This window comes from Myzus persicae, unplaced genomic scaffold (genome assembly GCF_001856785.1).
Source record: "Myzus persicae strain clone G006 unplaced genomic scaffold, MPER_G0061.0, whole genome shotgun sequence".
In the NCBI taxonomy this organism is placed as follows: domain Eukaryota; kingdom Metazoa; phylum Arthropoda; class Insecta; order Hemiptera; family Aphididae; genus Myzus; species Myzus persicae.
The window spans coordinates 494114-520015 of NW_019104078.1; the positions used below are offsets into that span (position 1 = coordinate 494114).

General features: G+C 27.2%; 2 protein-coding genes across 3 annotated transcripts in view; one reads left to right on the forward strand and one right to left on the reverse strand.

Moving 5' to 3' along the window:
* LOC111038398 (neural cell adhesion molecule 2-like) overlaps positions 1-25902 on the forward strand; it is a 76893-nt gene that overhangs the window by 33839 nt on the left and 17152 nt on the right. Inside the window, exons 6-11 of the mRNA XM_022321471.1 lie at positions 227-371; positions 434-564; positions 713-872; positions 3353-3628; positions 6582-6896; positions 8605-8838. Of these exons, the coding sequence (XP_022177163.1) occupies positions 227-371; positions 434-564; positions 713-872; positions 3353-3628; positions 6582-6896; positions 8605-8838 (1261 nt within the window). The remainder of the gene's footprint in view (positions 1-226; positions 372-433; positions 565-712; positions 873-3352; positions 3629-6581; positions 6897-8604; positions 8839-25902) is intronic.
* On the reverse strand, positions 17343-22562 carry LOC111038399 (phenoloxidase 2-like). 2 transcript variants are annotated; one of them, XM_022321472.1, is made up of 14 exons: positions 22457-22562; positions 21471-21591; positions 21075-21264; positions 20708-20931; positions 20380-20582; positions 20110-20260; positions 19931-20032; positions 19573-19737; positions 19375-19503; positions 19126-19314; positions 18777-18912; positions 18158-18393; positions 17558-17876; positions 17343-17409 (listed from the first exon to the last, which is right to left on the reverse strand). In XM_022321472.1, the coding sequence occupies exons 2-13, from the start codon at positions 21576-21578 to the stop codon at positions 17586-17588; spliced, it is 2124 nt and encodes a 707-aa protein (XP_022177164.1). In that variant the 5' UTR covers positions 21579-21591; positions 22457-22562; the 3' UTR covers positions 17343-17409; positions 17558-17585. The 2 variants fall into 2 exon arrangements, with proteins under 2 accessions (XP_022177164.1, XP_022177165.1); XM_022321473.1 differs by having other exon boundaries at positions 22436-22496.

Genomic DNA, 25902 nt, shown 5'->3' on the forward strand with positions numbered 1-25902 from the left:
GTATTTGATAAAGACTTCTGGAATGAATAACATAAAATAAATTTGAAACACAAAACGTTTTCCCTGAAAAATAATTTCTCTTTTAATTTACTGTCAATTGAAAAATGAATATTAATATTTAAATTAAAAATATTTCATATAATATATATGCACAAAGTAGAAGTATAAAATACAACTTACTTAGCTTTGTACCGTATATACTATATATGTTATAATTAATTTTCAGGTGGTGGGAAATAATAATATGACATGGAGCACTTTAAAATTAGTACCATCTGATGACGATAATCAAAGTGTTATAAGCTGTGTTGCAAGCAACATATATTTTCCAGCTGACTCAAAAGAACAACAAATAATACTTAACGTTCATTGTACGGTATTTATAATTATATAAGTCTTGCGTAATATTTCATCGTAAATTATTTTCACTTAGATCCTCCGAGGCTACAAATATGTTTAGGCAGGAACTTAAATGTTTCCAACATCAAAGAAGGATCGGATGTGTATTTCGAATGCACTATCAATGCTTCTCCGCCCATAACCAGACTTGATTGGGATCATAATGTCAGTATAACAATGTATACACATTTTAAATTGATGAACTGCATTATTTTGATAAGCAATTCACTAAAAAAGAAAACATTTACTATTAGATTATTCATTATTGAAATACATCTGAATAAACTAAGTGATTTTTGAATTTTAATTTTAGGGATCAAATGTCGGACTGCACGAAAGCCGGAAGACAATTGTGAGCAATCAAACATTAGTTTTACAATCAATAACACGTAAAGGTTCTGGAAGTTATCGGTGCATAGCCTCAAATGCCAGAGGGAAATCGATAAGTGACGCCTATCACCTTGACGTTAAATGTAAGTTCACATAATATTGCAAATAATGTCCACTCGATTAAAATGTATGACGGGATATTAAGATGAGTGTATAGAGACAACAAATAATTAACTCTTTTTATTTATTTAACGAATTTTTATGGCTTAATTTAGTTATGAAGAACCTATGTTTATAATTTTATATATTTTGCTTTTACTGTTCTTTTTAGCAGTTTAGATTTCACGATTTTTATATTAATGAGTACTCACATTTCCTCGTTTAATACTTATATCCAATGTTGACATACACGAAATATGTGGAATATACGTATATTCAAAATAAATTCACTACTGTCTCAAGATAAATTTAAATGTTTCAAACAATATAGGTAGTCATTCGTATTAATATCAAGCTATGAGAATCTTCATTTGTCATATTTTATCATTCCGGTAGTCGTAAAAATATTAATATCAAGCTAAAATACTGTGGTCGCATAGAATAACCGGTATAGAATTAATAGATTCATAGCCGGATACCACCAATAAATTTCGCTATAGACCATTTTATGTGAACTTAATAATATTTATTTATTATTTATAAAGCCATAAAATAATTCTGTTTTAGACAGATTTCTGTTAAATTTAGAGGTTTAGAATGAATACAGTTCAAAATTTAAATATAAAATACTAACTCACATAGAGTGCAAAGTGTATATATTATTATTTTATATCATTAATTTTATTAAATCTCGCAAGGGGTAAATAATATATAAGTTGACAGGGTAATATTATTTAAGGCTCAAAACTTTAGTTCAACAACAATTAAAATATAAATCTAAATTAATAAGCTCATTAATTACACGCATAATATATATACCTAATATACCTACGATAATATGTACAATACAATAAACGTAAACCTTATTTATATGCTTATACCTACAAGTCTTATGACAGTTATATAATTTTTTACATGTGATTAAAATGAATCTAATTTTTCTACATTTAAGAAGAAAACTGTTTAATATAGCGCCTATTTCAAAATAAGATTTTATCTTACTGATATAAAATTAGAGAAATGTATTCTTATAACTCATTAATTGTTTTTAAATGCCAAATTAAAATATACATATCGAATACAAATGTATTCAATTATTTATACTTACTAACAAATATACCGGACAATAAAATATAACTGTTTGTCTCTTCGTGTAATTTAATGTTCTTTTCTGACGGCATTGTTATATATAATAACTTAAGAGTCTGTAAAATTTACATTGACATGAAGTTGTATACGTTTACTTTATACTTGCATTGACAGTTGACACAATAAATATAACTAAATGACAAATGTTAAGAGAATGTCAGAGTACTGTTTGTTTTCTATCTCTGGCCCACACGCAACACAGACAAAACGCATTTACGCAGAATCATTTTTTTTTTATGTTTTTGAGTAATCCTAGAGTAAAAATCGCCCATATTACAAGCGATGGAGAATAATATCTTTGATGTATTTAAACATCATTTAAATTTACAATTTTTTTTTTTTTTTTGAAAGTCAAATACAAAATAACAACACAATAAAATATAAAACCGGTATGTCATACTCTCAAAAATATTATTTTCTATCATTTTTGTCATAGGTGATTTTATTCTAAGATGACTCTCAAAACAGATATTCTTGGATATCCTCTTAATAGCGAATAAAAAATATATATTCAAATTAGATTTGAACAGTATTATGTATTAACTGCTACTGCAAATGTATGATTTAATTCACATAGTTTTTCGATTATTCATTTTCACATCCTAATAAAATGAAATAATTATTTTTCACAAACAACATTTAGATATTTTCACGATTTTAAGTTACCGTTGCTAATTTCTTTTAATTTAACATCATACAATAACTTATCGAGTAATGTTCAAGTGAAATACTTTACTATTTAAAAAAAATATAATAATAAATAAAATGTAGGTATAAGCCGTAGGTATAGGCTAATTACGGCTTCAATCGACAAAACGAATTAGTTAAAAATTATCTATACTTCCAATAACTTATACCTACTTAGTAGATGTTCGTTCAGACGTTCTAATTTGAATAAATATGATTATACTAACATTAATAACTTGTTATTTTACACTAAGTGATGTATTAGTAAGAAGGTAAAATATATGTAAATTCGAAAGTAAAGTTTTTTTTTAACAACATAGGTACATATTGTCCTACATTGTCCAGTGTACATTTAGAGTACCCTTTTCTTAACTACCTACCTACTCAACTACTGTTTCCTAACATAGCTAAAATCAACTACCAAGTAACTCTAACCTAACGTTAAGCGTAACCTCTAGTCCGTTAATAATACCTATCACAGTAAGTAGCTTAAATACCAAATAACTACACCTATTGTTTATTAGTAAAAATTGTGTTTTGTATAAACTCCTTCATAAATACATGTATGACTAATATTTTTTTTAAATATTTGTTAACCAACTCTAAAACCGTGTCGACGAAATTATAGACGAACCATCTTGCAAAACCGATCAACAACGCGTATACGGAGCGCACAAAGGAGAAACTGCATGGGTCAAATGTGACGTCAACAGCAATCCTATACCTACTTCGTTTCGTTGGGCTTTCAACAACTCCATATCCGGTTTGATCAACGTAGCTAATTCTGACAAAAGCATGGCCATCGTTAAGTTCAAAGTATTGGATTTTGGTACACTCCTATGCTGGGCAACCAACTCTTTGGCAACTCAATCGCAACCCTGTGTTTATCACATTGTACCGGCAGGTAAGTCACAGCTCGAAGAACTATTTGCTTTTCAATATTTACCGTAAAATCTGAGACGACCGATGGTACATAAATGTATGCATTTTATAATACAAACGAGATTTTAAACCAACCAAAACCTGAATACCAGTTGTAGGGTTACCTACCAACCTAATGGTATCGAGTCACGATAATCAGAAATATTCGAGTGCAAAATCGTTGGTCTTACAAGAGTACCTATTTTAAGTGTAGGCATACACACATATATATTTTATTAAAACGTCATTATTTAATTAAGTACATAGTCATCATTCTCCAAATATATTATAATATGTATAAAATATCAAATGATATATCTCTACAATATAATAAATTAGAGACTGTACGATTATATATTGTCCACCATCATCATTAAATTACAAATAGCAAATTTTTATATTTTTTTTTTTTTTTGTAAAACCTCTAGGTATAATAGTTAAGATAGGTACACGCAGTAATAGGTAGATACACGACAGACGAATACACGACATTGTTAAAAACTAACCTTTTACAATTTGTAAAAACTATTTTATCATAGAAAATAAAAATAAAGCTACAGTTATGATTTTTTGTTTAAAACTTCAAGTAGTATAATAATAATAATCATTAGTATAACATGATTTAACATTTTTTAATTTAATAATATTAGACAAATTTAAAAATCTTACAGAAAGCCGAAAGCGCAAGATTATATGTGGCCCTAGACGAGTAAAGTAAAATGAAAACTCAATGCTGAAATCAGTATCGTATCACTTAAGCTACTTGAAGTAAAAATTTAATTTTAAATTTAAGAACTGTATAATATGTGCACAACTATTTGAGTTCCGTAGCTTTCCCTGTAGGGTCAATACTTTTATCCAATTCACTGCCATTCATTCTCTTATTTACTCTTTGTATAAATATTAGCTTATATTCAAAGTTATAACTTACGATGCGTAGGGAACACAGCGGTACTTACTATAGCTATAGCAATAGCCCATAGTGAAACTCATTTTATTTTTATTTATTTTTATTGGACATGATAGTAGGTACCAAGTTCATTTTTGTACATCACTAGATATTTCATTGAACAATAAAATATGTAACAACTATTAAGTAGATTATTGTTTTTATTTTTTGTTTTCTACATAATCCATTATTCATATTTAGTATTTTAATTTGCTTAAGTTGCATATTTAATATACGTTTTTTCTTCATAACATTTTTGAAACCTAAGATTGATTTCATGCAAACAAAAATCGTTTCAGTTTTATTTATTGGTAAAAATATAACAAAATAAAAAACTGTCAATGATAACGTGTAAATAATACTCAGTATTCGAGTTATTATTATTGTAATTCGATCAGAAAGTACATATTTTATTACATAATCTTAAAAAATATGATATCAAATGTTTCAGCTTTTTATACAAACTACTTCAATTTATTATTTTAGTCGATAATGAAATTTATTTTTTCATTTATTCACTAAGAAATTTCCTTGTATTTTATGTACTTGTTCTGTAAGAATACTATATTCTCAATATTTTTTTATTTTATAAAACTTTCAGTAGAATTTATTTCTAAAGATAACAAAAATCAGAAGGTTTATAGGAATGTTAAATATTTGGAATGTACCTATTTGTTTTTCATTCTTTTAACACCTATTGCAGTGTCTCTGTAATTGAATTTTCGCGTGTAGCATGCCGAACAAATTGGAATGTTTTCTAAATGACACTTTAGGTATAAAACAAATATCTACCTTACTTATTCCAACATTTTCCTCGAAAAATACTAAAAACAATAAATTTAAACAATATATATTACTTTTACCTATATAATAATATATTAAAAACAATTTATTTTCTTGGAATGCATAACTGTAGAGTGTGGATTGATTCCAAAGTGTATCTGTAAGTTATGAGTTTATGACCTTTAATTATTATATAGCTGATATAATAATATTCTGTGCCTGCCGGAATTTCTCTTTTAATATATCTTTAATAAACTTACGACTCAATCAACCAGTTTGTATTATATAGGTACTTAATGTAAGTAGTAGGTACCTGGTACCTACTCTTGTAACTGGGGATTGTAGAATTAATACACTTGTAATATTATTATAAATTCTAAACACGAATATTCATACATGAAATAATTGGTTTAGTATTTATGAATAGATGATTTAAGATAGGTGTTCTAGTGTTCTTGTATTGTTTAGATTCTTTAATTTATAATAATTACCACATACCTACACCTACTCATTATACTTAACAATAAGCAATTATACCTACAACTGATTACAAGTCTTTAGTATTGATCGTATTATATATTATAAGTAATTATAATTTATCTATATAACATTATAATAATGAATTATCATAAGTAGGTAGTTGGATCTTTAATTTATACAATAGTAAAAATGTTTTGATTATTTATTATTTTCTCATATTTAATGACAACTACTGATAAGTACCTACTTATATTTTTTTAACAATTGCTTAAAAAGTACTCTATTTTTTTTTTTTTTGCTTAAAAAATTCCATATTATAATCACATTACCTTGATACTTTATATTTGGCACTAATTTATACGTATAACTTGAGCGGACTTGACTGAATGATGAGATAGCAATAATTTCCATTTAACTGTAGTTTATGTTGTTGTTTTTAAAAATATATATTAAACACTCTAACTCTTAAAGGCATTATCAAAAAAGGTGTTTATAACTACAGTAGACCGAATATCATAATCGATTCCGTGATTTTTTTTTATTTCATTTTACCCGTTACTCCAGACCTGCCTGTTATTAATAATTTACGTATAATCCTGTTACTAACAATGATGATTGATAAATTATCTGCTTCAATTCGTCGTTTAAGTAAATCATAATATGATTGCATGTAGTTCGTTTTAGCGATAAACAGTGTTTTAGTAGTTACATGTTGTGTTCGCAGGTAGGCCAGATCCACCTAGAAACTGTTTGCCAGTTAACGTGACTAGTACTCGGTTTACAATTCGCTGTGAACCCGGATACAGTGGTGGACTTCCACAGCATTTTGCGTGCACAGTGGCAACTATCGACCGACCGGATGTGGCTGAAGCCAGTTACTTTGGCCAAACCGGCCACATGGCAGTCATGATTACCGGGTTGCGACCGTCCACCCGATACGTGACCACAGTGTACGCGAGAAACGCAAAAGGCTCGAGTACCGGCCAAGTACGCGTTTACATCGAAACAGCTCCTAATCCGAAGGATCCACATGTAGCTGGTCAGTGGATTTATATTTTGCAATTGATCATTATTTAAAATTTTACACTTACAAGTCCCAAATTCCAAAAAAGAAAAAAATAAGTCTCAATGATATGTATTATAATACTTTTAACTGTTGAAGCAACTGAGGTACCTAACACCAAAATGAATCACATTATACTCACGTGTCACTTCATATGACTATAGTTTATATTATATAGACGTGAAAATATTATGGTGTTCTAAGACTGAATAGTACAGTGTAATGGTTGACTGATTCTGCACAGTTATTTAAATGGTGGAAGATTGATAAATGTCACTGATAAGCAATATTAATTTGTAAATTAGAAATATACAAGTTAGAAGTATCCATAAGTCACAAGGATGGATAGCATAAATGTAATTCGATGTCTCATTTGAATTATAATTCATTATAATTTATAACAATTCAGTTTATTATTTTTATTATAAAGTAGTGAAATCAAAAATATATATTTTGAGATTTTTTTAATAATTTCTGTAGCACACCTACCTGAACTATAATACTATAATATAGGTACATATGAAATATACGAAATAGATATTATATACGTAGCTAATGCAGAAATATAACCCAAAATATTAGTATAATATTTAAAAAAAAAAAAAAAAATAATAAGACTTTATCTCATTTCTTAAAAAAATAACGTTTCATACAAAAGCCTCCTGTCCATTCGACAATAAACAATGTTCAAGTTTAATACAGGCATACAGCACACAACGTCGTACAGAACAAATGTCTTCGTCGACAGTTAATACGTCTATTATCTGCAATCGAACGCGCATTGCAAATTGTTTCATACTAACATATAATTCTAGTCACGTAAATTCCTTTCAATTTTTGTATTACCATAACATTTTACCATTACCGTAGTTTTCTTGTCTCTCTTTTTCCACTAAAGTATTTGTTTTCTTCAGCTATAGATTTAATCACACTCAAATGATTAGGGTTGCAACTTTATCATCAACAATTTGATACATTTATCATTCTATAAATTCCAAAATATAAATATAAATTCCAAAATAAATAGACTAGATTTATAATCATAAGACCAAAGTATACTTTATTTATTTTACCAAAATTAAATAATATAATGCATTCAAAAACATAATATCATAATCGATAAAAATAAACTAATTCAAGTTATTTTCTTAATAATTATAATCAACATTTTAAAAATAACTTAAATTAAAATAAATTGTTGTCATCACACTATCGATATTTAACTAAAAATGAAATTAATTATGAATATATTTAGTTTTTGTCGTTTGATTTGAAAACATTCCACCTAACCTAGTTAAATCAGTAGGTATCTGGTAGATACCTATTACCTAATGACATAATTTTGCATTTTCTTCGTGTCTTAACACAAAAATTGTTGTCATTGATATTATTATTCAAATATATCGACTTGAAATCGATTAAGCACACATTAAGTTAGGAGATACTAACTAAAGTTAGGAGATACCTATATAATAGGTAGGTACATAATAATATAATATGAAGTAGGTTGTACATAAAAAAAAAACTAAAACTAAATGTTGTTTTCCATTATTTTTTCGAACTTTATAGGTATTATTTATATTATGTCACTATTAATATTATTTAACATTTTACGATCAATATTATAATAATAGTTGCTCCCTCGAACTTGTATTGTTTTGTTTTTTTTTCGACTCGGCCCTAGGAGACTCGACCAGCACTGCTACACGATTCTCGGAAGCCGCACACATAGGTATGCTGTTGCTTGGATGCTGCTTTGTGGGAGTATGTGCAATGGCGGTGATATACGCCAAACGATTGGCGGCCAACGTCCGCGGACGATCAGTATTCCGCGAACGACAAACTGTCAGGATTCAAAACGGCGAAGAAATTCGATTTACAGGGTCCAAGAGTCTCGACGAACGTCCAGTTGTCACAAGTTAGTGAAAATTATAATGGAAAGGAAAACAGGTCCCCAGCCGTAGTAGTAAAATATTCAATTTAAAAATAAAACTATCTCCGGGACCATCCACGATAGATTATGTTGACCTGAATTGATTTTTTTTTTATACGCCAACAGTTTTAAATTTTGAACACGTGGCTGGATACTAATTTAACATTGTCAAGTGTATAGTTTCTTGGTTGAATGATACTACGCACACGAACACGACTGAAACAATCTCACTACAATATATATTTTACTATAAAAACTACCCAACATTATGTTATAAAAATGCGGGAAAGTGGGTACCTACCTCTCTGCTGTACGGTTGTAGGTGTTAAGTGGATTCACTGTAATGGATGTGAATACATTTTAATAAAATGATTACATAATAATAAAATATAAAATAATAATAATAAATTATGATCAAATTATGATAAAATTATTAGGTGTATACGAAATCGAAACAAAGCGAAGACGGTCCGTCAGCCAATAATCTATATCGGCTATCATTCTATCAAGTATATTAATTAATGATGTATTTTTAGATTCTGAGCGGAGCGATGAATGTATTGATTTTACAATGGTGTGTGTTATTTTATTATAATTTATTTTTCTTTTTGTCTGTCATCACAATTTCTTGCAGTAAAAGTACTTCGTTTTTCTTTAACAGCAACTTTTCTGGGAGGAAAGTGAATCTAATTGGTGCATTCGTGAGGTAAAAATTTAAAGTTCCCAATAGTTTTCAAAAGCAACAGGAAAATTAAACAAAATATTACAGAAAAACGGGAATTTTTACGCAAAACCGGTTTTCGAAAAAATCTATTTTGATTTTCACTGTAACTCTCAACAGCTCAAAAATGACCGTAGATACATGAAATTTTCACTGAATATTTGTGTAAGCATTTTCTAAACACCATAAACTTTTCAAAATATTTTGATTCGTATCGAACTATTTATAGGTGTGTATAATTTTCGATTATTATTTGTTTTTATTTAAACTAACGCCGATAAAAAAATTTTAGCTCGGTCAAAAAACTTGTAAATGTAATACAAGATTCTTCGTAAGTCGTTGTTGTTGCAAATTAAAAAAAAAATTGAGAGTGAATCCACAATAATTTTGTATGAGCGTTTTAACTTAGGATTATGACAAAAATCGTTAAAATCACGAAAATTAGCAAATTATATTTAGTTAGAAATTCATAAAAAAATTTCTTTTAATATTTAAGATTTAAAAATTTAATACAAGGTTTATTATAAGCTTGTCTACCTTTATCAAAAAAATGGTCCAAAAAGCGGTTACAGAATAAAATAAATTTCATTGTAAAATAAATATATTCATCACCCCTCTCAGAATTTAAAATTGAATTGAAAAATCCATACGAGATTCCTGATTCAAAAGCCATAAATTATTCCAAGATTATTATGTTCATCTTTCTAATGAATTATCTCACTTTAGAACATTCAGTAGAATAGTAGTATATTAGTATACTACCTACTGTTCATGAGTGTATAAATAATATTCATTGTATTTTATATTATGGAATTTATAATATTTAAATAGAACTTTGAACTTTTTAAGTTATTTTTAAATAAAAGTTAATAATTTAAAACTCTGAGTACTCGTTGAAGTAGTGATGATATGTCGTTAAATATTAAGTGAAACAGTCTCAACTTAAAAATTCAAATAAAATAAACAACTAAAATAACCACCATATAATTGATTTAAAGAAAGTTAATTTATTATAAATAGCAATTTCTTTAAAAAAAAATGTGTAATAATATTTTTGGAATTTTTTATTATCATTATTATAATTTATGCTAATGACTTATAGTATAAATAGCACATAGGCATTTCTGCTCAGATTTTAAAATTCATTTTTATGCTACAGTTCAAAATAAAAATGTCATGTTTGATGTTTATTTTACAGTTTTAAATTTCTAGAAAAACTCTAAGGATTTAAAAAAAACATATTTCTTAAAAAAATATCATCTGTGTTGACTTTTCAATTTTTATACAAAGTCTCGTGTTAGTAACACTTTTGCATGTCACGTTGTTGTTACATGCCTAACCATGTTACTTGATCAACAATATGCGCTCATAATTCCTAACTTAACTTATATTGGATGTTGACATCAATGATTGAAGAAATTTGATAAACAAAACAAACTTGACAACATGTACTATATGGCGTATAAGTCATGTATAAGGGGAAGAGGAACCAATGAAAAAAATCCTAATTTACATGAACAAAAAAATAGTAGTTTCAATATAGCTATTTAAAATACCTTAAAAAAAAATCATTTTAGTACAGAAAAATAATTGTAGGTGAGACTCAAGCGATCAAATACCAAATCCATTATCTACTTTTATAATATTATGTACGTTTTTTAATGCAATAGCTCTATTTAAAGCCTATTTTCTATTTTTTTTTTTTAAAGACTCGGAGGTAAGAATTTATATTGTTGGACTGATCTTAAATGATACAAGTTTTTTTTATAAGTATTATTTTTAATTGTTGTTGTATAAAGTTTATTTTTAAATAATTTTTATACAATAAATAATTTCATTGATATCATTCAATATTGGTATGTATTAACTATTAATAATAAAACGGAAAAATAGTAAATACCATATATCAATATTTCTGAGCTTTTGATTGCCATTTTTGAAATCTTCATAAAATTTACCACTCAACAAATATGTTGCTTAATGTTTTTTTTTTTGACAAAAAAGTTATACCACTATTTTCAGTTGTTTTGTAAAAAATTAAAAAACTACTCAACTTTAAGTGACCAGAGACATGGCTTTAAATTGTGAGATTGATTTAAAAATGTGCAGTCATCATTTTTTAAAGTATTGACAAAAAATGATTGAAGAAAAGAGTGCAGAAAACTATACAATAAATAAAAATAATTACCAGAGTACCTAAACTAAGGACCATTGTAAAAGCAACTATCGTAATATTGTCAGCTCATGGTAGAAGTCTCTTAATTAAACTATTGTCTACGATTAAAACTATCGCAGTTTACTATCATGTTCTTAATAAGTGATGACGAAATTAGATTAGCTAATTATATATTGTCTGTACTATCTTGTGTACATAGATATTAGGTATAGTTGCACTATATTAAATTCATAATATATCTCTGTTATATATTGTATATACCTGGGTGAAATATATATTAGGTACTTCTAATGAAATAACTAAATTATTTTATGAATATAAACAACAATATTTTATTTATAAACTTCTTTTACATAAGATTATTTCGTGTATATTTCACTGATTACTCAATTTTTATATTTTGTTAGATATTTACTTGAATTTGTTTATTAGCTTCCAGAATTTATTCGACGTTATTATAGGAGTTTTTCTTTTTTTAACACGGGAGGAGAAGGGGCGTAAACAAGATTTCCCAGCGACCCCGAGGTCAAAAATTATTATAATAATTTTTTTATGCCATTATTTAGAACGCTACTGTTTGAATTTGATTGATAGTTTTCAGTATTTTTTTTGACGTCCCTTACAAGACTTATTTTTTTTTTTAAAGGCACGGTGAGACCACATCTGCCTTTGTAAGCGTGGATGTCATTTTCTTAATAATATAATTTAAATTTGCTATGTAAGTTTTAAAACAATTTTAAATTATATGAAATTCAAATGTGGAATAATGAAATTAAACCATGAAAAAAAAAACTATTAACAAAAGCTTATGTTATTGTATTTAGTAAGTTCTAAACTTTATATTGGCAAACAAAAGTTACATTTATTAGAAATTTCTAGGGACTTTTATGCAAGCATACACTATGTAAAGTTCGTTAACATGTTTTTCAGTATAATTTCGTTACAGTTATGCCCTCTTAATAGGTTGCTATTACACACCCGTTATTTTAAACATAACAATGGAATGAAAAGGAAATAATCCTGAAAGCATTCAAATAATTACTAGCCAAATATATGACAATACTGCATATTATACAATTTAATTATATCGTATATTTGTATTGTTTTAATTTTTAATATATAGTGAGTGTAAAAGAAATATTGAATTTTTAAAACAAGATTTCTTTTATTGTCTGTCTTTATTGTCTTTATAATAAGCATTTTTAAAATTCCATTTTTAAATTTTATAATTACATTTCTGATATATTTTACATGTCGTGGATTCATAAATTTTAATAATATGCCAATAATTGATCAACAATTATTGTTATAGCCTTTAGGTTTAGTTCACACACGTCGTTCAACATCCTCTTGTAAATAGAAGTTCAAAAAAATGAAATTGAAAAACAATTTTTATTTAATTTAAACAGTATATACGTTTTTTATATTAAGTTGTTACTAGTTTTCTGTTGAAATTTTTTTAACACAGGTATATTCAATTATAATAGATAGATACTAAATAACAATGACTCTATTAAAAATTAAAATGATTCAAAATAGTTTTCTACATTACCTAAAGAAATCTAATTTGGCTATAGCTATATCTTCAGATCATCTGCATTATTATGTTTTCAATGATTAAATAAGAGCAAATGTAAACTGACCCAGCGATTACCTTATTTGTGGAGAACTCGAAATGGAAATTTCAGGCAATAAAAAAAGTGAATCTTAAACTCAGTTAGATAATTCTTAATTATAAAATCAAATAAACATAATACAATTTAATCTGTAAATAATAAATAATGCAATATTTAAATTTCAAAACAAAAATAATTAAAAAATTAGAATTCTTAGAAATCACTCTCAAGAAGAATACAAACAAATCAGTAAATCAATACGTCAAATACATGGCTTTCTACTTAGAAAAATTATTTGTACACGTTTACATTTATATAATTTAATGTGGTTGTAAACATTTTCATACTCGTTAATAATATAAAAATTAAAATAAAGCGAAATATTTTTTGGAGGATAATAAGAATCACATACTCGTGGTGTTTTCTGAGTGATGCCAAATGGTTCTCAAAAATATTATAAAGTAATTAATAATTATTTATTAGATATGAGAAGGTCTAGACATTTTCTTTTTACCCGAGTCGAGTTTACACATCAATAATATTGTTACCTGAAAATAAACGTGACCGAGTCTACAGTAGACCTTTTGAACAATTTTTCTGAAGTAAGAAGTTAGTGAAATATATTTTAAATACATTATTTACTTTAAACATTTTTTATAAAATAAACACGATTTCAAAAATTATTTTTATAATTTGTAAAGTGATAAAATGTTAACTCGATTGGCGAAAAAGTTCTAGTGACAAAATACATTTGAAAATATTATTTTTTGTGTAATAGTCACTTATTCAGTTGGTGGCAATAATTGAACTCATTTCTAAAATTTAATCTCTCATAATTCATAGTTGATTATAGTAAAAACAATTAACTATAAGCATAGACGAATCTGAGTGATTTGAGGATTGTGGTTCTTTATGATTAATAATTTTAAAATACCTCAATATTATTGAAGTATTTATGTATTTTATACCAAAATCTAGAACGGGAAATATAATTTACATTTTTAATATTCATACATCTCCCAGCTAACAATAATAATCATTGAAATTGTTATTTATTTCCATCGGTTAAATAATGTTCATATCTTAATATTGTTTCTTTCCTATATAATATAAAATTCATTAGTCAGTAGAAAATAGCAATTACTATTAGAGTTTCCATTTCTAAATTTTTATTTAAAAAATGTTACAATAACAAAATGATTTTATATTTAAGTAAGCAATACATTTCAAGTATGATAATTATTACACATGGTCTGATGGTCACAGAAACTTTATAAAACAAAGTTATACAACAGGAATATCAGTACAAAACTATTTCAAATATTCACTTATAAACTACTGATGTTCATAAAAAAACTTTTATAATATTACAAATTTATTTTTATTTTTGAATATAAGAAAATCTTATGTTATACTTTTAATAACTAAGCGGCTTGAATAATAAATTGTTAAATAATTGCAAGACACTAACACAGATATACAACCCCCCTCTAAAAAATAATAATATATTGTATGTTTTAAATAAATGATTAACATTATTTGTATGCAAATTTCAGTAGTACACAATATTTTATATGGCATATAAAGGGTACCTAACAATAACTATCGTCAATGCTTTAGAAGTTATTTTTTTGCTAAAATAATACTGTTCGTAGGTATTATGTATCTACAATATTTATTTTACAAGGAATTTTAATAAAGATCTCCAAGTTGAGTAATCGGTGAGGTGGGCTTGGTCGGACTTAGACCGCTCCAAAAAAAGTTTCGTAAACACACCTAATTATGGAATAAAAAAATTAATAGTTATGTTTTAGAGTATAAAAATCGCCCAATATTTTCATAGAAAAGAACTATTTAGAATATATTCATAGTAAAAATGGTAAATATTTTGAGCTGAAAAAAAATACTAATTCCCATGAACTGCCTGTGTGCCCGTAACGGCCACCATTAAACCACCTGCTTTTAATTGAAAAATATATATATCGCTTAAAATAGGAGAGCTCGGTTCTGCTGTATAGTAGGCCTGACTTCAATGATAAATTATTGAAGGGTAGTCCACCTTTTGTAATTGGCGGGCTAAATTACACATTTATAAACATTAAACACTAGTTAGAAAAAAATATTTATATTCTCATTTTATTTTATAACAAACATATTAAAATAATAGAACACAAGTTACCACATTAAAGAATACGTATGGGTTAGTACTGCAATCACGCCATCTGTCGCACTTAGATTTTTTTTTATTCACCACTTTTTAAACTTAAAAATTCTAAGAAGGGCCAAAAAAGGGCCTGGAGGACCAAAGATTGGACCACCCTGAAGTATTGTATACAAAAAAAAACGATTTCGGCTTCTGAGTGAATTAGACAAACAATTTGAACACTTATCAATAGAGCTCGGAATAGGAGCTAAAAAGGAATAAATTGTCAAATATGCAACAAAATTTAACACAAATTCATAAAAATTCAAAAAACCATTTTTTTGTTATTAAAATTTTTTGCACTAAAAGAAGTATAAAATATGGAAGAATAAATTTACAATATTTCAAATATGATGGAAATTGTTTGCTTTTTGACAATTTATTGATCTGAAAAAATAGTAGATATATATATTTAAAAAAATAGTATATCAAAGTATTAGTAGGATAGAGATGAAATGCATATCACACAGTTGTTAAATTAAAAATCGACAGTGACGATAACAATAAACACACACATTAAATGAAATTAAGTTTTATATTCAATATTAGGTATTATTAAAATACATAGCCTAGGAAAGAAAAAGATCAATTTTGTTAAATAAATATATTTAGTATGATGCATATTATGCATATGAAAATTAAGAAATATTTAGTTTTTATCTGAAATGGAAGAAATATGCAAAATATACATTTTAAATGTTCTATTTTTAAACTCACTATTGTACACCTCGGATTTCTACCCATAAATTTAGAGCATATAGAGTAATATACTACTGCTACAGGCTACAACTTCCGAGCCCTACTTATCAAATTATACTGTGAAAATGTATTTTTGATATTTTAAATCGCTGTAAGCAGAACTTAAGACGAAACTGTTAACACATGTTCAAGTCACGATAAGTTGAAAAATAGTAAACACATTCAAATATGTCAAGTTATACCTATAAATAGCTAGAAATTAGTCTAAATATTTTGAAAATTTGATTTCAAAACTATAATTAATATTTTATTTTAAATAATTCAGATTCACTAATACCATTTGGTAAAAATTGTTTTATTTTTCGTTCAAATATTTAATGCGGCTTTGACGCCTTGGGTTTTTTATTACAATACAACAACTTATAATTATCCTTGTATTAAATTCCCAGCGGCCAGCATATTATGTAGGTATTTAAATTAAGAATTGAAAAAAAAGTACATGGTACAAAATAATTTCACGTGTTGCGGAATCTATCCATTTATAACATTTATTCAATATTATAAAATAACTAAGTAATACATTTTATACTATTATATGTTATAAAATGTTAATAGTGCTTTTTATATTTTTTTATATTTAGATTTACAAGCAACTCTCCCCGCCCCTCACAATAGTTGTACCCGATTTCCAACCATACTTCATCTTCCAAAAAAATAAGCATATTATTTTTTTTATAAAATACAGAATCAATTATTCTGAAATAATATTTCTTTCATAGTACTTAAACTAAACTAAGTTAGGTACGATACAGTTACTAAGAGAACCATAAAAAAACTTCATTGTTTATAGCTTTTTTTTAATTAATAGAATGAATAGGAACGTAATGGTATGCAGATCAATGTTTATAAATAAAAGTACACAGTATTTTGTATAAATGATTATTTATTTTTTAATAAGCCATTTAAAAACGACGTTTATTAATAATATGCCTTTTGATATAACTTAAAGAATAAGATATTTTATTATATAGTTTTTCATAAAGTATAATATAATGTTAAAATATGATAAATATGAAGTTGGTAATATAAACTTTAAATGTTGAATGAATTTGAATCTTATTTTTCCAATGATTTCCAAAACCTGTAAATATTATATTTTATAAAAAACACTTATTATATTAGAATAGAAAACGTAGGTAAGTCAACAAAATGTGTGATAATTATTTTGAAAAATTCTATTGTCTTTAATTTTTACATTCATAAATATACATATAAAGAGTTACACTTACAAATATTTAGTTCACCGAAAGTAGTTCCTCAGTTCCGACCGGATGCTGGAGTTTTTGCTGGCGGATTTTTCGGAGTTTGAGCCTGTTGGCTTCCTACTCTGTTTTGCAATGGTGCCACTGTGCGATTCGAGAAACGTATACGCACATCCTGTACAGCCATGTTTGGTGTCAAAAACTGTTGAAGAGTGACCACTCCATCTCTAGGTGTCCGGTCGAACGGATAGCCCATAGATCTGGCATCTGGATAGCGGGCGTTACGAATACCACAATAGCTTGAAGCATTGTCACACGTTTGTCCGTCTGCTTGTGCGTTCTCCACCTGTTTCGGGTCGATAACAATCATAATAATTAATATTAATCGATTTGCATAGCTCAAGCAAAAACGTCCTGATAAGATTACCGTAGGGATTATGTTCAAACAAGCAGAAACAATATAATAGGTGATTGTGATTATGTCACAATAATATTATGCGCACCGGTCGTTAATTGTCAACCATCGATATGATGTTATGCGTGTATTTCGTCGGTTAACGATGGTTAAACACAATATTTTATGCAATACAATATCCCTTACTCATTTAAACGTGTGTCTGTTATTACCTGATCGTTGGCGCCGTTAGATATCATGACAAACAATTGACACTGGAATCCTTCAGATGACCCTTTTGGTATCAACATATTTTGTGGCCACCCACAACCGCAGAAGTTAAAAGCTGCTGCTGAGTCTGAATTAGCAGCTGGTCTGTTTCTATCTAAGTTTCGATAAGTTACCTCGTGCGGTATAGTTACTGATGATTCAATTGATCGTCGAGTGATTTCATTTCTTCCTCTGGTTACTGTACAAATAAAATGTTTTGTGCATTATTAATGACCAAAAACTAAAACTGAAAAACTACGAGTATACATTTGAACAAAAAAAAAAAGTATAAAAATGTAATTATTAAAAATAATTTCACTTAAGTATACTATCGAAAATGATAATTTTCCTATGAACCATTCAACGATAATAATTCTTCATATATTTCATATATAATACCTGTGATCGGGATTAAATTTTTTATAATTTGATTCTATAATAATATTACAAATAAAGTGTTTGACAGTCTAACAAGTTAATTTATCAAATAATAATTGGTTTTCAAAAACTAACACAAAATGCAACAAAAGAAAGAATTTTTTTTCAATCTTTTAACAATAAGTCTTAATAAATAATACTTACGGGTTACGCTGAATTTGTCAAGTTCTACAAAAAGTTTCCTCTGTTCTCTGTATAAGAATGGCAAACCTCGTTCATCAAACCTAGGAGCGATAAATATGCGAACTGTTCCGACTCGTTGGTTTCCATTATTTTCAACCTTTAGAAATTGAATACATCGATTAAATAGTTGTATAGTGAAACCTTAGTTAGTTTAAACTCTAATTGTTTACCTAAATTGTTGACAAGAGTTAATACAATTGATTGTACCCTATGTATAACGCTACTTAATTTAAAATTTAATTTTGTCATTATCGTCTTTATGTTAATCATTCAGGTATGTTGTCTGATAAAATACACGACATCTACTTACGGTAATCTTGTAATTGAATGGTGCATGTTGTAAATGAGTAAACCGAGCAAATACCGAACCACGTGGCAAAAAGTCCAAGCCCCTAGACAAGTCAACATCACTCTGTTGCCAGAACGTCGCTAACTCATTACGCGGTATCCCAGTAGCCGATATTTCTATACTTTGCACTCTTACGTTTTCGAAGCTCAACTAAAAATGTAACGATTTATTTTAATGAACAATTATTTAAAAAACATACCGAATTCATACATTTTGAACGCTGTAGCTAGGAATTGTAGCTTTAAATTCTTGGAATATATCATCAATATATGCATGCCAACGGTAAAATATAGGATCACGCATGGCAGTGGCTGAGTCACCCATAACTCCGTAGTTTTCCTAAAAATATATGAAAACTATTGATATTATAATATGTTAAATAAATTAAGAGAAAAAACAATTTTTTACCAAAAATCTGTTATCAGGATCATGGATAAAAGAAATTGCGTTATGGCCATTATTGTGAAGAGAACCGTACAAATTTTGATTTAGACTTAATATACTAGCTTCGATAAGATTTCCCAAAATGTTAATTCCATCGGCTTCAGTTAAACGCACTTGTTGACCAGCCGTCTAATAAAAAAAAATGACTAAGTACAGTTTATGGTTACTTCTTTGGGGTAACGACTAAACAGTTTAATGACAAAACACGTTCTATTATGTTGATTTAATCTTGATAATTTTCCACAAATAATTAAAAACGGTATGCTACTATTATAAATTATAATAATTTCACTTAAAAATATACACATAGAATCATACTTACATTAATAATAAATCCAGAATGTATAGCATTGAAGATACGGTCTCTCCAGCGTTCCAGATCTTCAATATCAAACGATATTTGTTCTACTTCTCTGTTAATATTCTACAGAATACAAGACAAATGTATTCAATTATTATGAAAATACTAAAGATCAAATTATAATCATATTTAATCATTACCGAAAGTGTGGCATTGACCGGTCTCGGTGGCCATACACGATTGGCTAAAATGTTGTCTAATTTCGGGAAATAACCCTCCAATATCGGGCTACGCCAATTTGTCAGGCGAACCACTCTGTTCATATCATTGCTCAGTCGTTCCATATTGTACCTATGAGTTAATATCGTGTCAACATAATATATAAGAAATTATTCATGGCCATTAATGATTAATGATGTTCCACACATCTCATAATGATAAAATAAAATGCATATTCAATCAATGTTCACCTGGCTATAATCTGTTGATGCATGTAAAAAAATAGTTCACCACGTCTGTCTTTATTTACGATGTCCATCGGTCCGTCGAAAGGATAAACCAAATGCCAATGCCAATGGTGAAGGTTAATACCGATGTCCTCACGGAAATAACTAATTCTGTGCTCGAAATCCAGATCGTTGGCAGAATAATCGTGTGGTATTTCGATTGGGGTCTAATATAACAATAATTTTTATTTACACACGGGTAGGTAATAATATAGGTAGGCATATATTTTTTATTATTGTTATAAACAGTTCTGTTGACTGTGAAAATGCAGCACAGTGCTGATTAACTCACTCTTGAACCTGTTTGAACCACTGCCGATTCTTCTCGGGCCCGGCCAAAAACTGTCGAATCCATGTACAGACTTGGAAACATTTCTACGTGCGATGGCAGTTCCAAATTACGGGTGTCGGGCCTATGTGTCACGACTACAGATAATGCATAAATAAACATGTATGGGTTGACTCGATCGCGGGCGTACACTGATAACGACAGTAATTCATCGAACGTTTTGGCAGCTGTTGAACGTAAAATATAGAATAGTATATAAATGCATTGTTGGTCATACTATTATTGCACTCGTATTTAATATCCAAAACCAATTAGTTGAACAGTGCCTAAAATACTGGAGGTACTGGACAACAATAAATTATTTACTAACCCATAAAAATTTCAATCAATTTTGCAGCCATTTTAGAGTGGTACGGAATAAAAAGAGAAAACGCCTTATCTCTTCCAAGTGACAGTGGAAATGACAGGTCAGGAATATTGGACAGTTTAGTAATTGGGATAGTTTTACCACCAGAAAAACGATTTTGAATGTCAGACGCCAGTGGCTTGTATCGATCAATCTAAAAACATAAAAATAAAATAAAATATGTAACAAACTGTTTAACAAGTTAATTTCTTTAATATAATTTTCAACATCACATTATGATATCACCCACAAATAGTTTATACAAATAAAATCTGAATTCTGAGTAGGTACCTATAGCGATTAGTGTTTTTCAATTTGTAGGTTAATTTGAAATGTGTATGAAATACCAGTTCAACTCACCAAATAATCTGCTGGTAAGTCAAATGATACATTTCCATCGCCTTTTCCCATGAATATGGGTTCAGTGGGACGATCAAATAAATACAAAATGTTGGTTTTGTCCGTCATGGTATTTGTTTCTCTGCGCACACATAAATTAGATAATTGATTTTTAGAAAATATGAATATATAGGTACATTTTTGAATAACCAATCATAAAAAGTAAATAAGACTTTGTGAATACACTCGCACTCATAAATCCATCTAATAAAAACCTTGTAGGATAACAGCTGAAAACTAAATTTGTGTTTCAATTAAAATATATATATGTGATTTAAAAACATTGTAAATATTTATAATTAAATAAATCATATTTTTTTTATTAATAAATAGAAAATTAATAGAAGTATAATTTGCAAACTCTGATCCATACTCATATTAATTAAGTTTGCTTTGCTTGTATTTTAACTCTGATTTTAATTATTTTTCTAATAGGTAAGTTAAAGTAAAAATGCTTTACTAATATGTTATATAAATGTGATGAATAATAGATATCTACATAGTTGCTATTTTCTTTAAATGTTAATTAACAAATCATTTGATGAAACTTATTTTATAAATAAATATTATGTCGAACTGATTTTGAAATTGTCTAATTATTTTGTTTAATTAAATTGGTCTATTAGTTTAAAGTAAAAAGTACTTTAAATAATTAATTTCTCAAGAAATACCAAAAACAAATGTCTACATACAAATACAAAGTAATAATTTCGTTATTAATTATATTTTACAAATTCAACTGCAGACATATATTTTTTTAGTACGTCGCATTATAAATTATAATTACTACATTAAATTAGTTAAATAATTCAGTTATATTAATGTTTTTACTTTTAAAATAATATATTTTTATATTTTGAAAAAAAAATTCAAACTAGCCATTTTAAAATATATGATTATTTATTAAAAATATTAGTTTTATTAACTTTTTATAAAATAATAATTACTCGAACGATTGCTTCTATAGAACTTCAACGATAGTTATTGATGTACAGAGACTGTTGCTCAACTGATGCAGTCCTTAGTGTATTCCTCTTTTATATTGTGCTGAAAATACCACAAAGGAGAGTTACAACGCATTTGTGATGAGAATAATAAAATTTGATTAAAAAAGGCCCACCGCAGAATCCCGTATCGATTAGATATATCCAGGGTTTTGGTTACGCGATTACTACTGTAGTGTAATATTTTCATGGGAATTTTTAAAACATAGCAGAAAGTTAAATGGGTTAGTAGGATATAAACGTCAAATCATATTGATTAATATAATGATGATACAAAGTGTTTTTATAGTAATTCATTAAAATTGTAAATTACGATTTCCGAGCAACTGCCGACAAAAAGAAATAACAATATTTGTGTGTATGCAATCAAATAGCTGGTATTCGACTAAGGAAATCATTTAAAAAATTATTTTCCAGTATTTTTAATAATAAAATTTACGCATGAATGTCTAAAATATTTAAATGCTAATGCAAACAAATATTTCAATATAAACTCATTTTACTATAAAAAAAACCATTATTATTATCGAAAAATTACTTGAATATTATATATATATTGAGACTATTCAAAAATATTAATTTACTCATTCATTAATGTGACATTTTATATCTTAATAACATACATATTATACTTAATCCTATATAAAAATTAAAAATACTAGCTAGATAACCGGACTTCGCCAAAAGCAGTTTTCTTTTAGGCAAATCCTATATACTAGTAGTATATTATTATATTTTATATATTATATATTTATAGTTATACCTATCTTGGTTTGAGTATATCTCTGTTTTAGTGTACCTCAGGTCATGGACTAATTGGCGTCAATGTACCTAACTTTGTTAAATAATTCGACCTATATAGGCAACCGCAAGTTACGGATTGGATTTAGTACTTGGTATATTTTTTAAAGTAGTTTAAACTATTTACTTTCTAAACTTTTCTGACATCTCTAAAAACAATCTCTGAGAATTTTTTCAAAATCAATTGGGTAGTTTTTGAGTATATAAACTACAAACATACATTAAATTTTAAGATATCGTTTCTTTAATGAATATGTAAAGGCGACGATTTGATACACGCTTATACCTGATCTGCTATCTATCCGAGTCACCAATGGCAACCATCTATAATTTAAATACAAAAAAGAAATAATTATTTCTACTTTTACTAATTATAATCTGCAACCAATGGCAACCATTTATGAGCGACAAAAAAAGTTTAAATGTTCCACTGTGAATCTCAAAATCCTTGTTCGAGGATCAAGTTGGTCTATACATCATATTTTTACCTTCCAAATTCCATAGATACTCGTAGTTTCGGTGGTTCCAGCGGTTACGCCAATGATGAATCAGTCGACAAGTTCTTTTATATATATTTATTTATTTATATGTGCTAATAAATTAATAACACAAGACATAAAAAACAATATATTAATTTAAAGGATTTTTTTTAAACGTTGTCAATAAACTTCAAACTTCGAATCATTAAAAAATATTTTGAATCATGATTAATGGAGCTTGATTAACCTTATGTTAAATTTTAGGTCATAAAAACAAAAATGTCAGATCATGTTACAATAAATAATTCAATTTTAGAACTAGAAGTCCATTAATTTCTATTTATATATACATATTTTAATTTTATAGAAACAGATAACTCTAAAAACATTAAGTAATACCTACAAATTAAGATATTAACATTATATTATTATTTTAGTCAGATTCTAAGTATGTTAATATTTAAAATCTACTAAAGTTTTTGTAAAAAAGGCATTTAAATGTTTTCCTATTTCTTAAAAATTGTATTAGTTTATATTTTACTAGTATTATATAGATGTTACGAATTTTGTAATAAATGGAGTACCTTAAAAAAATACATCGCTTCAACACTGCAAAATTGGGAAATAAAACCACATAAACCACCCATATTAAAATCGCATAGATATTTTGTTTTGCTCTTGGAATTTTAAAAATCGATAGCCATTAAAAAAAACTCAAACTGTTTTTGAAATTCGTATTAAGGATTTAATATCGAGTACTTACCAACGTGATACGCGTACTTTATAATTGCAATATTGTTGTTGACATTTAGTATTACATCTGTTCGCATCAATCTATGTTTCGGAATCCGTTTTTTTTTTCATTCACTTAATTAATATTCATAGTCTTCCAGTGAAATATAACTCAACTTGATAATACACTGCACAGTTTACAATAAAATCTAAATGGTATATAAATAAGACAAAATAAATAATATAAAACTTTGGTTTTTCGTATAATTTATATAATAATTAATGTTTAAGTTTATTGAGTGGAACAAAGAATTTATTGGTTTCTCGTATAGTTTTAGTATTAATAAAATTATTCCAGCTCCTGTCAATTTCCATTTGCATGTATAGACAATTCATTTCTCTAATATATTTTATAGAATATTATAATATTGTGCTGTAGTTCATGTAAATTAAAAATTCTGTAGTTCTAGAAATGTTATACTCTAACTTTATACTCCAACAATACATATTAATATAATTAAGTATCAAATATATTCTAATGGTAACAGCAGTTATATGAATTATTTCAAAATTCATGGATTTATTATAATTTCAAATTTTCAAACATACAAGCATTTTTGTCGAATGAGACTTTTTTTAGATGCTGAAACAAGTTTGAGAAAACGCAGGATGATTGTAAATCAAAAATATTTACATATAATTTATTTCAAGAATTTAACTGTGTATCATGATTAGTAATGTGAAAAAAGACATTATAAGTTTCGTTATAAACATTATCACTAGAGTCCGGAAAATATGCAAGCAAATGTTAAATAAGCAAAACAATCAACATGTGAATAAATAATAACTATATAATTTGTATGCATGAATAATATTTAATAAAATGTGAAAAAAATATTCAAAATTCAAAAAAAGTTACAATTTATTAATTTTTTGATACATAAAAGTTTATTACCCACATTTTATTTTTAATGAAATATTATGGAAAACTGATTGAGCAAAAAATAATTATAACATGTCATTGTGGCGTGTAGCAAAAAAGTGGCACTATTAAAAAGTTTCGTAATATTAGCTGTTCGCTACTTAACAGAAACCTTCAAAAAAAGTCAACACCTGCGTTAAAAAATTGAGTAAAAAATACATTGGTAATCAAAAAAAACGGTTTTTTTTAGAAATAATTAAATATGAATAAAAAAATTAAATTAAAAATATGAACATCTTTTCAAAAATTGACAAAATAAGCAATAATAATAATATGCATTTAAACATTGTTGGTTTTCAACTTGTCGTTGTATAAAGTGGAGTTCTATCTTAGTACCTGCTATAAATCGAGTACCTTCTATAGAAAATTACCCAGACGTGTCCAGTTGTGTGTGT